Source organism: Eptesicus fuscus, chromosome 10, assembly GCF_027574615.1.
Source record: "Eptesicus fuscus isolate TK198812 chromosome 10, DD_ASM_mEF_20220401, whole genome shotgun sequence".
Lineage (NCBI taxonomy): Eukaryota > Metazoa > Chordata > Mammalia > Chiroptera > Vespertilionidae > Eptesicus > Eptesicus fuscus.
The window spans coordinates 77,254,444-77,269,320 of record NC_072482.1 but is presented as its reverse complement, the minus strand read 5'-3'; the positions used below and the strand labels follow the sequence as shown (position 1 = coordinate 77,269,320).

The 14,877-nt window shown below is 36.9% G+C and overlaps 1 protein-coding gene across 1 annotated transcript in view; it reads left to right on the top strand.

The window, feature by feature from the left end:
• The window catches only part of ENPP1 (ectonucleotide pyrophosphatase/phosphodiesterase 1), a 60,494-nt gene that overhangs the window by 15,165 nt on the left and 30,452 nt on the right, over window positions 1-14,877 (top strand). Inside the window, exons 2-6 of the mRNA XM_008162454.3 lie at window positions 6,269-6,341; window positions 8,658-8,774; window positions 9,461-9,586; window positions 11,644-11,704; window positions 14,067-14,164. Of these exons, the coding sequence (XP_008160676.2) occupies window positions 6,269-6,341; window positions 8,658-8,774; window positions 9,461-9,586; window positions 11,644-11,704; window positions 14,067-14,164 (475 nt within the window). The remainder of the gene's footprint in view (window positions 1-6,268; window positions 6,342-8,657; window positions 8,775-9,460; window positions 9,587-11,643; window positions 11,705-14,066; window positions 14,165-14,877) is intronic.

Here is a 14,877-nt window from a genome sequence, read left to right as displayed (position 1 = left end):
AGCCATGAGACCAAACGAGAGTGCTGGTATTTATGAATACTGTGATCACTGTGGCATTCCCCGTTTGTGGGTGTAAAGAGAAACACTGTGTTACGGGGCTGTGTGTGCGGAGTTTCCCCAGCCTTCCTAAGTGATTTGCTTTGTGCTCTCTACTTTCTGTTACTGACCTTGTTGATTCGGTGCTTACGTCTCCAGATTTAGTGAGAATGCACAAGTCATGGGGTGAAGGATGCCATCCAAGCTTAGTCTCTACTGATGTTTTACCCTTTGACCTTGAACTTCAAAGAGAAAATGGTCTGTGAAAGTACTAGGTGAGAACTGGGAGAAGTGATTTGCTCACTCAGGCAAAAGTTACAAGTGCTGGATAGTCTTTCCCTTGAAAATGCTTGGTACTTTTTGAAACAAAGATACATCAACATGATGGGAAAAGGGAATCACTGTCCTAGATAAATCAATTTTCTGGAGGCCTTGCAGAGTCCCAGGAAAAATGTCTAATATGAAGGATATAGCTCAGGATGTGGGGTCAGGAGGGAACCAAATAAAAGTAGGATCAATTGCCAGGGAGAAGTAGACTCATAGATATCTCAGATTTACTAAGGAGTATAGAGAATATCCAGGCTAGTCCGGTGAAGGGACTATAGATGACATGGCTCTCTCAATACCACTAAGCTCCAAATGTAATGCACACTTTTAAAAAAAAAATCTTTAATGTTGAAAGTTTTACATATGTCCCCTTTTATCCACACTGACAGCTTCTCGCCCTTTCTCGGCCCTTGCCCCAGGCCTTCACCACCCTATTGTCTATAGGGGTTATATGCATACAAGGTCTTTGGTTGATCTCTTCCCACCTACCCACCCATCCCCACCTTTCCTCTGAGATTCCACAGTCTGTTCCCTGCTTCTATATCTCTGGATCTATTTTGTTTATCAGTTTATTTTGTTCATTAGATTCCACATATGAGTGAGATCATGTGACACTTACCTTTCTCTGACTGGCTTATTTTGCTTAGCATATTACTCTCCAGGTCCCTCCATGTTGCACATCTTAATTTTGGATATACAGGTATAATAGTTGTTGGTCTTTCTGTGATCAGGACCACAATTTTGCCATACTTATGTTTTTAATTTTAAAAAAGGCTAGAATTTTAACAATTTTCTTACAGTTTGTGGTAAAGTACTAGGATTAATTTTCAGGCCAGCCTTTTAATTTGATATTTTTTAAAAAAATGTTTTTATTGATTTTAGAGAAAGAGGAAGGGAGAAGGAGAGAAACATGTATATGAGATAAAAACAGTGATCTGCTGCCTCCTGCATGCCCCCTACTGGGGATGGAGCCCACAACCTGGGCATGTGCCCTGACCCAGAATTGAACCAGCAACCTTTCAGAGCAGGGACAACACTCAACCAGCTGAGCCACACCAGCCAGGGCAATTTGATATTTTATTTTAACCTGTCCTCCTAAAAAAATATTTTTCAATGATCATTACCAGCTCCCATAGGCTACTGATATGAACTTTCTTTGCGATTTTTCTTTAAATGTTTATTTACCGGGATAATTCATTGAAAATGAAGGAAATGATAAAATGACTATTTGCTTAAATATCAAAGGTGCCAAGAAAAACGTTCTGGATATGAATTTTAGTTTGGAGAAGAATCTCATGTTTTATCTTCCCCAGAGACTAGTTCAACCAAATGTGGACTGTGCTTATTCAAAATAATTGTTTTTTAACTGCACTGTCTATTACCAGAGACGCCTAGCAAATTTATATGAGATTGGAGACATTGTCCTCTCTTATCTTTCATGTACATAGTCTTATACCTAAATTTTAAAAAGTATGTATCAGCTATTATCTGTCTTTCTCACTTAGGAAATGGTTAAAAGCCCAGAGCCTCTGAGTAACACATGGGGGCATTTAAGAGAGCCAGTATTTTTAAAATATATTTTTATTGATTTCAGAGAGGAAGGGAGAGGGAGAGAGAATCATTGATTGGCTGCCTCTTGCACGCCCCCTACCGGGGGTCGAGCCCACAACCCTGGCATGTGTCCTTGACTGGAATCTGACCCAAGACCCTTCTGTCCGCAGGCTGATGGAGAGACAGGATTTAAAATAATAATAATTTAAGGATTTCTATTTTGTGCCTTACAAAACTGCTCTACCTCCTTCTAACTGTATTTTTCTTCAGTTTTTTTTTTAAAACATGAGAAAAAGAGCATAAAGATCCCAAAGAAAAGCATGTGGTTTTTAAAAATACGAATATAATTCTCTTTACTCATAACTAGAATCCACTTTGGTGGAGTCTTTTAGACCTCAGCCTGCTGCTGCTGATTTCCCCACTTACTAAATATGAGAAGCATTTGCCATTTAAAAAACGGCACCAGATTCATGGCACTGTTTCTGACATGAATTAGAAGCAAGTACTGTTTGAAATTACGGCATACATCCAGCAATTCTATTAATCATTACTGCAAAAAAACATGTTGATGGTAGATTCTTGGAAAGCCAAACAAAATTTCTGTGTCTTTGAAGCTTATTTTTGTGGAATTACTATCTCACTTTTTCCCTTTAATGTTTGTGGAAGGTGCTATACTAGTATCCACAAAGAGATTCTTTTTATCCACAGAAATAGGAGTCTCTCTGAGGAAAAGTTGTATGGCTTGTGGTCTTAACTTGTGTGTAATAGAGGGTCTTCCAAGTGCTTTAGCGACTGGGCTTCATCATGTAGTGACAAGCTCTGCCTCTGTCTGGATCTGTGTTAGAGCCAAAGGAACTCACCAGAGGGCTACCCTCTGCTATGTTGTCATTAGCCTCTGATTGGCCCTTTAGTTACTTTCATAAGCAGTGGTTTGTCCACTAAGACCATAGATATTTGGAGTTTGTTGTCTTGTATGTATGTGTGTGTGCGCACTTGAAACTTTATAAAATAACTCTTACATGACTTTTATTTCAGCACCTTTTCTGCTGTCATTGTAGTCTTCAATCTATGCTAAGCCATAAGTTGATAGATACTGCTATAATGATTTCTTTGACTCTTAATTGAGATCTGTTAATGAGATAATAAACAATCTCACTATTCTCATATTTGCCAAAGCTGACACAGTTGTGAGGATAAAGGACATTCGGCTTAAGACAGTTATCATATTAGATGTTCCCTGGCACAATACAGGCGGTCATTAATATGTCTTAAATCTAATTTGATGAGGTTGAGTGTGGGTTGGAAAGACAGAGATATAAAGGATATATTTTGAAAGCTATAAAAAATTAGAAATGGAGATAAAGTTTTGAAGTCATAATTTTACTGTGTAAAGAAATTGTGCTATTGTGTTGTAAAATTAAACTACATTGAGAGGATAATTCAAGTTGAATTAGATTTGAAAGTCCTCAAAATTATTGAGAAATTCCCTACTGAAAACTACTCTGATTGGGTGTTGTGTAATGGAGTAGTAGGTAATCTAAATTTCATCTTTTATGGATGGGGTTATAGACGAGAAATTATTGCTTTTGTTGTTGTACTTTTGTTTCAATTACATGCTATGCATTATCTTATAAAAGGTAAATCTAAGTAACATAATTTAGCGAAGAAGAGGTGATTCAAAAAATCAGTGTACCTCTTCTGCAGCTCAGCAAGAGGGTAAAAGTCTGCATATACCATGTATGTTTTAAGCCAATGGTTAAGGAAATAAAAGCGATAATGCTGGAAGTGAATTTCACATCGAATGTAAATGGGGTGATAGAAGAAAGAGCTACTGTGGAATGTTAACACTGCTGCTGTTTAATAGGCCTTAGATACCCAGCCAGAGGAGCTTGGTGGTCACGAATTTACTGACAAATAAGGAGCATGGTTGTGATGAAATGGATGAAGATGCCTTAGAGGAAGTGACACTGACCCAAAAATTTCATAGTTAAGGAACTCTTGGAGACATTTCACGGTAGTAAAAGGGCAAAGGTCAAAGCAATGGAAACTGATCTGAACATAGAAAGGAATGTGACAATTCACAAAAACTTAGAAAAATTCTCACTCTGTATTGTAAGTTACATGATGAGAAGACAAAACACTGTTCAAACTATTCTTGAAAAGTTTATTACAAAGAAATAAAACCTTAATTCTCCACGTTTTAACTTACAGTGTATTAAATACAGGTTAGTTTTACTATTTTCTTCATTTTCCTATAGATTTATAATTGACAGTAAGAGAGTTTTTAATATTTTTGATAGATGCTTTAAAATGATGCTTCTGTACTGTTGTGTCAATTTATACCACCATCAAAGGTTCAGGAGAATCCATTAGTACTCTTTCTGATACCTTGTTCTGTCTCTGCTGTTTTCAGCTATTTGTTCAAGCTCTTCCTCTGATTGTTTCCTATTTTAATGGACATAAGTAGATTTTTGATTTCCTAAAAAAGGGCGGGGCTGGCCTAAACCCTGTTGCATTTTAGACCCATGATACTCTTGTTCTCCTTCCCTTTACTCCCATTTTTTAAAAAATAAGTTAGACCGACTGCTTCAGTTCACTTACTATTCTTCTCCTCTTAGTTCTTGCAATCATCTAAGAATAGGCATCTTGAGGACATGCCTGTGTTATTACTGAGTAGCCAGTACCTAGCCTAGATATTGACATAAGATCAATACTTAAGTTTTATTTGAAGAAATGTGTTCATAAAAGCCACTACCCACCATTCACCCTGGCCCATTCATCTATCCTTCCTTTCCCTACCACCTCTTCATTTTGGCTTTTGGGAAATACCACTCCATCTTTCCATGCCTTCTCCCTGCATCCATATCCATTTCGCTGTGCATTTTCTTTGTTCCAGCCAAAGCAGACTGCTCATTGTTCATCTGCTGCCTTTCACATGCCTTCCTTTCTTTGAGCGTCTCCTTAAGCTGGCCTTCCTCCTAGATGTTTGCTCTGCTCTGTCCTCTCTGCTTCCCTCTACTCTGCCTGCAGTCCCAGACCATCATTGCCCCCCAAAAGGCTTTCTCTGTGACACACTTTCTGATCTCCCTCTCCCCAACCACCCCAGACTTTCTCCTTTAAACAACTATAGACCTCTGCAACTGCTTTGTAGAGGCTACCAAGTATGATCCATTTATGCTGTTATAGTTACCTCCTCCCACAAAAATAGAAGCTCCCCGAGGAATCTCTTATTCTTTCCTTCAATGTGTAACATAGTTCTTACACACAGTTGGTATTCAATGAATATTTTGTTGGATTGTCCTGTAAATGGCATCCCACAGAGCTGTCAAGGAAACTCCATCCCACTAAAAATATTAAGAATTGTTTTACGAGTTCTTCTTTATTTTTCTTCTGACTCACGAATAAAAGTTCTGTTGTTCTTTGATGTTGTATGATGTATCCACTTATTTTAAAATGTTAAAGGCCAGGAGAGTGGAGAATGAGGAAGTACCAAGATGTTAGAACCGAAAATATTTCTAGGGATTCCGTGTAGTCCAACCCTTTAATTTTACAGGTGAATAAACTGCTGTCTAGAATGCGTAAGTGACTTGCCCCAAATTGTACAACCAAATTGTGGTAACATTTGGACCAGAGTTGTAGTCACCTGACCCTGTCCAGTGCTTATTCCCACAAGGTGCCAGAATGCACATGAAGGTATGGTTTAGGTGTGTGTAGTTCAACTGTTAAAGGAGGCAGCTAATGTTCCTGTTGCCTTTCAAATAGGAAATTGAGTTACTAACTAGATTTTCCTCTTTTTCTCTGTTACTTGTTGTAAGTTCTATAATTGGATTAATTTATATCAAATGGAAAATTTCTAGCAACAATAAATTTGGATAGCATAGATTTATTGCTTTTAAGTAGTCTTTTTTTTTTTTTGGTGTTTTTAAAAAATGTATTTTTATTGATTTCAGAGAGGAAGGGAGAGGGAGAGAGAGATAGAACCATCAAAGATGAGAGAGGATCATTGATTGTCTTCCTCCTGCACGCCCCCTACTGGGGATTGAGCTCACAACCCAGGCATGTGCCCTGATTGGGAATTGAACCCTGACTTTCTGGTTCATAGGTTCACGCACAACCACTAGGCCATGCTGGCTGGACATAAGTCGTCTTTTTGTTGAAGTATAACATACATACAGAAAAGATCATAATGCAGAAGTGCAGTTTGAATTGTCACAAAGTGAATACGATTGTTTGGCCTGTACTTTGATCAGGAAACAGAGTAGCATCAGCAAGTTTAGAAACATTTAAAGAAACAAAACATTTGAAGAAATAAAGAGTTTTGAAGCTACATAATTTTCTTTTTATCTCCCCACAGGTATTGTCAGTCTGTGTCTTAACAATAATCCTTGGCTGTATATTTGGGTTGAAACCAAGCTGTGCCAAAGAAGGTAACTAGTGCTGTGTATGTGTGTTGATATTCAGCCTTCTTCAGAATGTGATAAGTGTTATGTTCTAATCCTATGGCTGCTCCATGATATTGCGTATTTGGTGCTGGTTTGAGCCACCTTAAAACTCTTTTATCTTATCCATATTTTATTTACTTGCAAAATTTCATCCTAAAACAATAAAGAGGGGCTATGGTAGAAAAACCAACCAAACAAACAGAAAACTCCCAAAACAACCAAAAGTAAATTAAGAACAAAGGAACAAACAAGCAGGCATGGCCCACAGGTTCTGGCATCAGGCTCCTGCAACTGCTCCCTGCCTTCGCCCAGGCACTCCTTTCTCCTCCAGCCGTGAGTTGCAAAGGCAGCCCAGAGGTTACCAGGTGACCAGCCAGCATCCCTGGGCAACCAGAAACTTATCTTTATCTGTTCTCATGGCTCTTAAAATTGTGGACTTAGTGGTTTCAATCATTTGTGATATTTTTAAGCTAATACATGTGTGTGTGTTTGTATCGAATGTAGAAATTATCCAGCATTGATAAGATCACTATAAATCATAAAACCGAATCACAGTTCATTGTAGGAGTCATTATTTTGCCTCTGAGGTAGGCTTGTTTTCCCCTTGTAAAAGTCATTGATGGTCTTCCTAGAGAATTCAATTTTGAAAATTCTTTTCCTATCGAATGATTCTGTAATTGTAATATTAGTCATTAAAAAATTTAGAGATTATGAAGCTGTTATTTATTTTGAAATGAATGAAATGTAGTAATTTTATGTATTTAGTCAGCAATCTTACAGGCATACCTTAGAGACCTTGCAGGTTTGGTTCCAGACCACAGCAATAGAGCCAGTATGGCAATAAAGCAAGCTGTAATCTTTTTGCTGGTTAAGGGTCTTGCCTTCAGTTGGTAAAAAAAAAAAAAAAATACAGCATCAGTGAAGTGCAATAAAGCAAAGCACAATAAAAGGAGGTGTGCCTATATTCAGAGCAAAAATTAAGAAGCTGCCGCCTTTAGTGTTCACTGTGTAGTTTTTTTGGCATGCAGTAATTTACCTTGAGTTCAGTTTGACATGCAGAAATAGCAGTTTTAAATCTGACATAGTGTGCATAATATTTTAAAAAATTTCTAGGTGCATATTAATGAGCTTAAAATAATACCTATTATTCTAATAGCTTTTCCCCACCCTGTGTCAGGAAAATAAGCACTTCTGACTCTAAAAATTATTGTCATTTTATGTCCTTAAAATTGCCTAAAATCCCAGGGTCATAAGAGTTAAGTTCTGTGACAGTGTCTTGCTGGGTCAGGAGACTATTCAAGTCAAGAGCTAGGATTATTCCTTTCTTCTGTTGGACTTCCATTATCTTACATGTAAATTTTTTTCTCATCATCCTGATTTTTTAGAAATCCAATAAAATCCTAGGTTGTTCTAGATATCTAGTAAAGAGTTTCAATGTAAAATTGTTTTTAGTGAAAAGTATTTTCTTTCATATCCTCCATTTATCTATTTAGGGAAAATTTATTAGTACCAATGATAGTCACGTGTCTTGTGGGTACAAGGGATACCTTGTGCCGGGCAAAATTTAGGTGTGGTCTTTGTTCTTAAGAAGTTTATAGTCTAGTGTGAGACTGGGATACTGATCAAATAATCCAGTTACAAATGGAATTAAGTGACTAAGAGGAAGGATACGATTTTATAAAATTTAAGAAAGCTAAGTGGACTGAGACTGGGCAGTATGGGAGAGCTTCTTAGAGGGAGCTAGGCTGGATCTGAAGGTGAAATGGGTGTTCAAGGTGATGGTGATTGAGGGGGTGGGCCGTCCTGAAGAATGTGTTCTGCATAATCCCATTACTTCTTTACGCTAAGACAGAGAGTAAGGTAAGTCAGGTATTCTCTCTCTGAGAGATTCATAGATAATCACTTTAAACATCTTTTCTCACATTTTGAAATTTTAGAGAACTTCATGGCTGTTTAAGCCAACCTTCAGAACAAGCCCCTATTCTGACTTTTCTTTACCATCCCATAAAGTATTTAAGTCTTATCAAACACAGTAGGGTTGTAATCAGCAAAAGAAAAAAACTTCTCTTTTTTCTATGGCAAGAGAGAAAATCATGAACTCTGTACACAGGTTACCTTCTATTTGTATCAGTTTCCGTGTGTATTTTTGAAAGATTCTTAGGTAACTTTATTATCCCATCTGTGTTTTCTAAAGTAGTATTTGAATTGTACAGAGTAGATGCACTTAGGTGTATCAGTTGGTGCTTGCTTTGTAATTCTCTAATGATTAGAACCATCTAACTCGTTATTCAATATTTTCAGTTAAAAGTTGCAAAGGTCGCTGTTTTGAAAGAACCTTTGGGAACTGTCGCTGTGATGTTGCTTGCGTTGAACTTGGAAACTGCTGCCTCGATTACCAGGAGACCTGTATAGAACCAGGTAAAAATGTGCTGGGGAAAAGGCAGTCATTGGCATTAGTAAAACCACAGGATGGTTCTGCATGTTTTAGGTATGTGATTACCTAACTCATTTGAGATTTTTAAAAATTTGGCTTTTATATTTCCTTAGAGTAAACAATTCCACATATTTTGGGCATTAAACACTATATGGCCAGCAACACTGTGCCGATTTTTAATGTACAACCTAATTTGCATTTAAACTAAGTTCAAAGGAACATATATGACTATTTTATTAAAGCAAGAGTTCTTGAATGTCCACTGTAAACTTTAAAATAAAACCTTCAGGACATGGAAAATTTTCTCATGTTTGATGTTGACTTTTCTACATCTGACATGGAATAATATTTAAGTGGGAGTGAGCCAGATTTAGATTCAAGTTTGAGAACCCTGCAAATGGCTGGTGGAAAAAGCCAAGACCTTCCTGTGAATTCCATCATAAGAACTGCTTGTCCACATTTTAGAATGATGAGATTCTGGGGTTTTAGTGAAATAATAACAACTGCTGCTGCATATTCCCTGTTCGTTCTGATTGACATTGTGATGGCAGGTTCTGTGACTGACGGAAAGTTAGGGACCGGTTTGTTGTCTCTTACGGGTCCTGCTCCAGGAGACAACAGCTCTGTGTTCAGGTCGGACTCTGAAATTGTTGTTGATATTTATTCCTAGAGCACATATGGACTTGCAGCAAGTTCAGGTGTGGCGAGAAAAGGCTGTCCCGAAGCCTCTGCTCCTGCTCAGATGACTGCAAGGAGCATGGTGACTGCTGCATCAACTACAGCCCTGTGTGTCGAGGTCAGCTTTCCACGCACTCAGCCGTCTCTACAGCCTGACGTCTTCCTAGGTCTTAGCTGGGTTTTGCACACGTTTTATTTTTTCACATTAGGAGTCATGTTTATTGGCCAGCCATACTAGCTGAAAAAATATTTTTTAAACATTTTATTAGAGAACATTTCAAGCATATACATGAGTAAAAGGAAAGTGTATTGTGAACATTGTACCCACACCCAGATTAATAATTATTATCTGCAGAGGGCGAACCGTGTTTTGTCTATAGTCATTCATTCACCAGCTACCACCCCCTCCAGTTGTTTTGACATTAGCTTTATATTTAATGCTGAATTGTGGAAAGATCATCCCGGCTGACTCCTGTGTCCCAGGTTCCCTTGTAAAAACACGAGGATAATGACTTCCATGCCACCCCAATAAATTCAATTAAAACAATAGCAGCAACTTAGAGGCTGAATTTATGACATGAATAATAGGAGGAGCTTAAATGATAGGTTTACTGTTGGGCCCACTATAGCTTGACATAGCTCTGTAAATACGAGCCTGGTCACAACATGCTGAGATAGAGGTGAGGGAGTTGGCTCATGAATTTCAGGGACTCTGCTCAAAGAATGAACAATATCTCTATATTCCTCACTGCATAAAAGTAAATTTGTCCTTTATGATGGCCTTTACCTCTCCTAAAAATGATGAGGCTCGTTTCATATGAACATGAGATGATTCTGTCTCCTAATTTCCTAAAAGTATAGCCAGGTAGCTGTGGCAGGTTGTCTGAGAATCCATAGCACAGAGCCAGGTCAGAGGGTCTCAGGAAGGGCAGTGATCTCTTCCTCAAATTAAGAAAAGGAAAATGCAGCAAGAATATAGCATTGCATCAAAAGTAACATCATGTCGGGGGGAAAAAAATGACTACACATTGCCTAAATTCCTATTGGAAATGACTTAGGCATTTAGGATAATCTGTTCATTTTGTGAAAGGTACAGTGGGAAAATATTGAAAACTCAACTTCCTAAGGCATATTATTAAGATTACGTTTTCTTTTTTTTAAACATTAGGTTCTTAGACTTCAGTAGGTCATATTTTAGATCATTAAAAGGAAGCTTATGTTAAAACACAGGAAGAGGAGTTTCCATCCTGTCTACTTCATTTCTGACCTACTCTCTCATATATTGCTTGTGTCACTGATTTCAAACTCAGTTGCATATTCTCTTTTGTCAGTGATTGTTGTCTCATGTGTTTACTTTCTCTCCATAGTTAGATTATGAGTTCTTAGCAAATAGACAGCATCTCACACTTTTATATTTTTAAAAAAAGTCTGCCATGCATTGAGAGAGTGGATGTGAAATTACTGCAAAAGATTATAGGTTAGTATGTAAACTGATGTTATTAGGATGTCTTGTCTAGCTGTTACAGGATTCTTTGAAATTCTCTGGCACTATCTAGCTCTGAGTGAGAGGAACTGACATCATAGATTTAATACCAGAAGATTTTGTTGGGTGGGATAGAAGGAGGGTTGTAAATTTTGGCTGAAAATATGAACAATTTAAAAATGGAAAAGAGCCGAGGCCGGTTTGGCTCAGTGGATGGAGCGTCGGCCTGTGGACTGGAGGGTCCCGGGTTCGATTCCGGTCAGGGGCATGTGCCTTGGTTGCGGGCACATCCCCGGTGGGGGGGGGGGGGGTGCAGGAGGCAGCTGATCGATGTTTCTCTCTCATCAATGTTTCTGACTCTCTGTCCCTCTCTCTTCCTCTCTGTGAAAAATCAATAAAATATATTAAAAAAAAATGGAAAAGATGCCTTCAAGATCTCACAAATGTAATATTGTATTTTAGTCCTGCAATGATACATTCACTTTTTTTTTCGTGATATCAATTAACTCTTTGGAAACATTTTTATTTTGAAACAGATTACCTCCCTCTTTTCATTATATTTTCCTAGAACCATGCCCCATGTTACCTATGTAAATGTTAACACATTTTGTTTTTAGAATCTGTCTCACAGCATCATATTGTTATTGCTATTAAGTGTGTTCATCTTGTTTTATTTCTTCAAAATATTTTAGGTGAGAAAAGTTGGGTAGAAGAAACGTGTGAGAGCATTAATGAGCCACAGTGTCCATCAGGGTAAGATGATATTCTGAGATACCAATTTTTTCTTTCTTAGAAATATCATTTTTTTTCTTTCCAAATTGAAAAGATAAAATAATTATTATTCATTGGTTTATTAAACATGAATTTCAGGCCTCATATTTGGCACTGGGGGAATAGAGATGGTATAAAGTGTTGTGACCCGCACTCTGGAATGTAGTGGAAAAAGAGAAGTCATGAATATGTAGTATTTAGTATTCGTGAGTGCTGGGTGGAAATATTTGTATCTTCCTTCTTAGAAGGAAGGGCTCCTTTACTTTCGTATGGAGTTTTGAGAGTTGCACTTGTAGCAAATTACTTTACAGCTTCTTTTTTATATTTTTGCATTTAGTTCATTTATAAATTTGGAGGATAAGCAACATGTCTGTGAGAGGATGTTACATAGTTTTTACAATTCATATTTGTTCTTTTTGTCCTTAGAGTATTTGGCACTTAGAGTATTTTATATATACTAGGCCATCAAAAAAAAAAAAAAAAGGTTTTGTGGAATTCAGGGAATGGAAATTTTATAAAAGATGTGAGATACATTTAGCTTTGCTCCACTTGAGATCTACCCCATATAATTTGATTTATTCTTTTATTTTTAAATATATATTTTTTATTGATTTCAAAAAGTAAGAGAGAGGGAGAGAGAGAAACATCAATGATGAGAGAGAATCATTCATCAGCTGTCTCCTGCATTCCCCACACTGGGGATCAAGCCCACAACTCGGGCATGTGTCCTGACTGGGGATCAAACCGTGACCTCCTGGTTTGTAGGTCGATGCTCAACCACTGAGCCACACCAGCTGGGCTTGAGTTATTCATTTCATGAAATATATTTTTACCTCTTTAAAATGATGATTTTTCCAAACTATTAAAAATGTTATGCCTGTATTTTAGTTTATTTTTTATGTATATAACTTATTTTTGCTTTATAAAATATGTATTTTTTTCTTTGGAATGGGAGAATATATTTTTGTTGTTCAAAACAATAGTAACAGCAATAGAAACAGTTAAACTCAAACCAAAAAGTTCCAAAAGAAGAGAGTTTTTTAAAAAGGACACTTCTCATGTACCTTAAGCTTCCTTTTAAGTCTAAGATATACAGGAAATTTTCAACTTGGTGAATTTTGAATTTTTTCTTTTCTTCTAAACATTGATCATTATTTTTCAATTATAATGTTGAGGTGGTTTTTCTTTTCTTTTTTCTTTTAGTGGAAAAACATGCCTTCTTTCTTTACAAGAAGATTATAATTTAAAACACATTTTATTATACTGGAAATTGATTTGCCAGTATATTTACCTGGTGGTTCAGGAAACTGTTTTTGTCTTTGCTGTTGATTGAGTATAAATAACTTTATAAAGATACAGACCATTGAGACTGTATGCAGCTGATTCTGCAGAGTCACCCAACAGAGTGTGGTATTAACACTAGTTAGTGTAAGTTATATAAATTACATACACATCTCTTCCTTTTTCTATTTGTGTTTGTATATGAGAGGAAGCTGGGGAGGAGATAGAGTTGAAAAAAGCAAGCTCTCAAAGTTTGAATTACTGAGTACATTTTCAGTGGAAAGTTTTTTCCACGGTTATCCAATGATATATAACTTGCATGCCATCTCCCAGATAGCATTAGAAGCTGCAAAATTCCTGAACCATGCCTGTTTTGGTGTAGTCACGTAACAGTTGTCCATAGTTGTTCTCTTTTCCTGAGTATATCATTGTGTGTGTGTGTTTTTCCTTCTTTGCTTCCCTGTTTAGATTTCCACACCACAGACTGTGTGTGTGCTGTCATTGTTCATTCCTAGCTTTAGATCATTTCTTTGTTGTTTATATATTTAAATGCAGTAAATACCTCTTAAACTTCTCTGTTAAATATTAATATCTTTTAAATATATTAAAGCTAAAAACTATTGAATATAATTTATGTGATATTAGGTGCTGTCTATTAGATTTAAGTATAGACAATTTCAGAAAGTGGTTTTTCAGGGAAAAAATTAATGGAAACAAAAACATAATTTAGAAAATAGTTTGTGTTAACATTTATTCTGATGCATATTGGGGAAATATTGCATTTTAGTAGCATTTGGTTAGCTCGTAGAATAGAAGAAACCATGAGTGATATTCTCTGTAAGGTGACTCAATGGTATGAGTGCTTAGTAAATACTGTTTGATAATAGATACGTAATAAAATGTAAAAGCATGTATATGAATATAAATGCTTATAAAATATCCTTCATGAAATTGCTCGCCGAGTTTGCTGGTTAACTCTAGATTACACAGCAACCTCAGTGGAAAATCCTCATTGGATGTGTGTCTTCTTTCTTTAAACATGTTCTTTTTTCCTATTGCCCAGGTTTGAAACACCTCCTACCCTCTTATTTTCGTTGGATGGTTTCAGGGCAGAATATTTACACACCTGGGGTGGACTTCTTCCTGTTATTAGCAGACTAAGTGAGTAACTTCAGAGTTTACTATTGGAGTATCACGATTTCAATGAGATAGTCGAAGGACACAGTCTTTTTTTGGAAAAGTACTGGCAGTTTGAACTTGACTGTTTTACTAAACTTCTCTGATATGGAGTGGTTGAACTTGATGATAAGGAACTAGTGTTTAATATTGTAATTACTTTAAGCTGCCTTTTAAGTACTTCTAAAATTTGTTTTTTATTTCTTATTGGAAGAAAATAGTTTTTAGAAATACCATTTGACATAAAAATTCCTTAGTGAAGAGCCTGCATAGGCAAGGAAGGCCCTGTTCTCACCAGCCAGGACCATGGGCCTTCACGCTTGCATCTGGCCTTTTGTTGCCAGTGAGAGGAAGGTTTGTCTTGATGGCATCAAACATGGCATCCTGAGTTCAGAATTAAGTAGCTGTAGGTACCAATATGTGAAGTTTATAAGCTACCAATACACAATTAGCCTGTCTAGCTTGAGATAACTGGGGAATGTGGTCTGTCATTATGAAGTGTTTGGAAGGCAATGAGATAGACACATGCCAATCTAGGGAACATTTTGAGGCAATGAGGTATTAAAATGCTAGAATCATTAGTTATATGTTCCTTCCTCAGTAGCAGATGCAGAAGGAGCTGATTCAGGAACAATCTGACTTCTGCGCTTTCTCTGACTTGAAAACAGAATCTGCCTTTTTTTTTTTTTCCAGCAGCA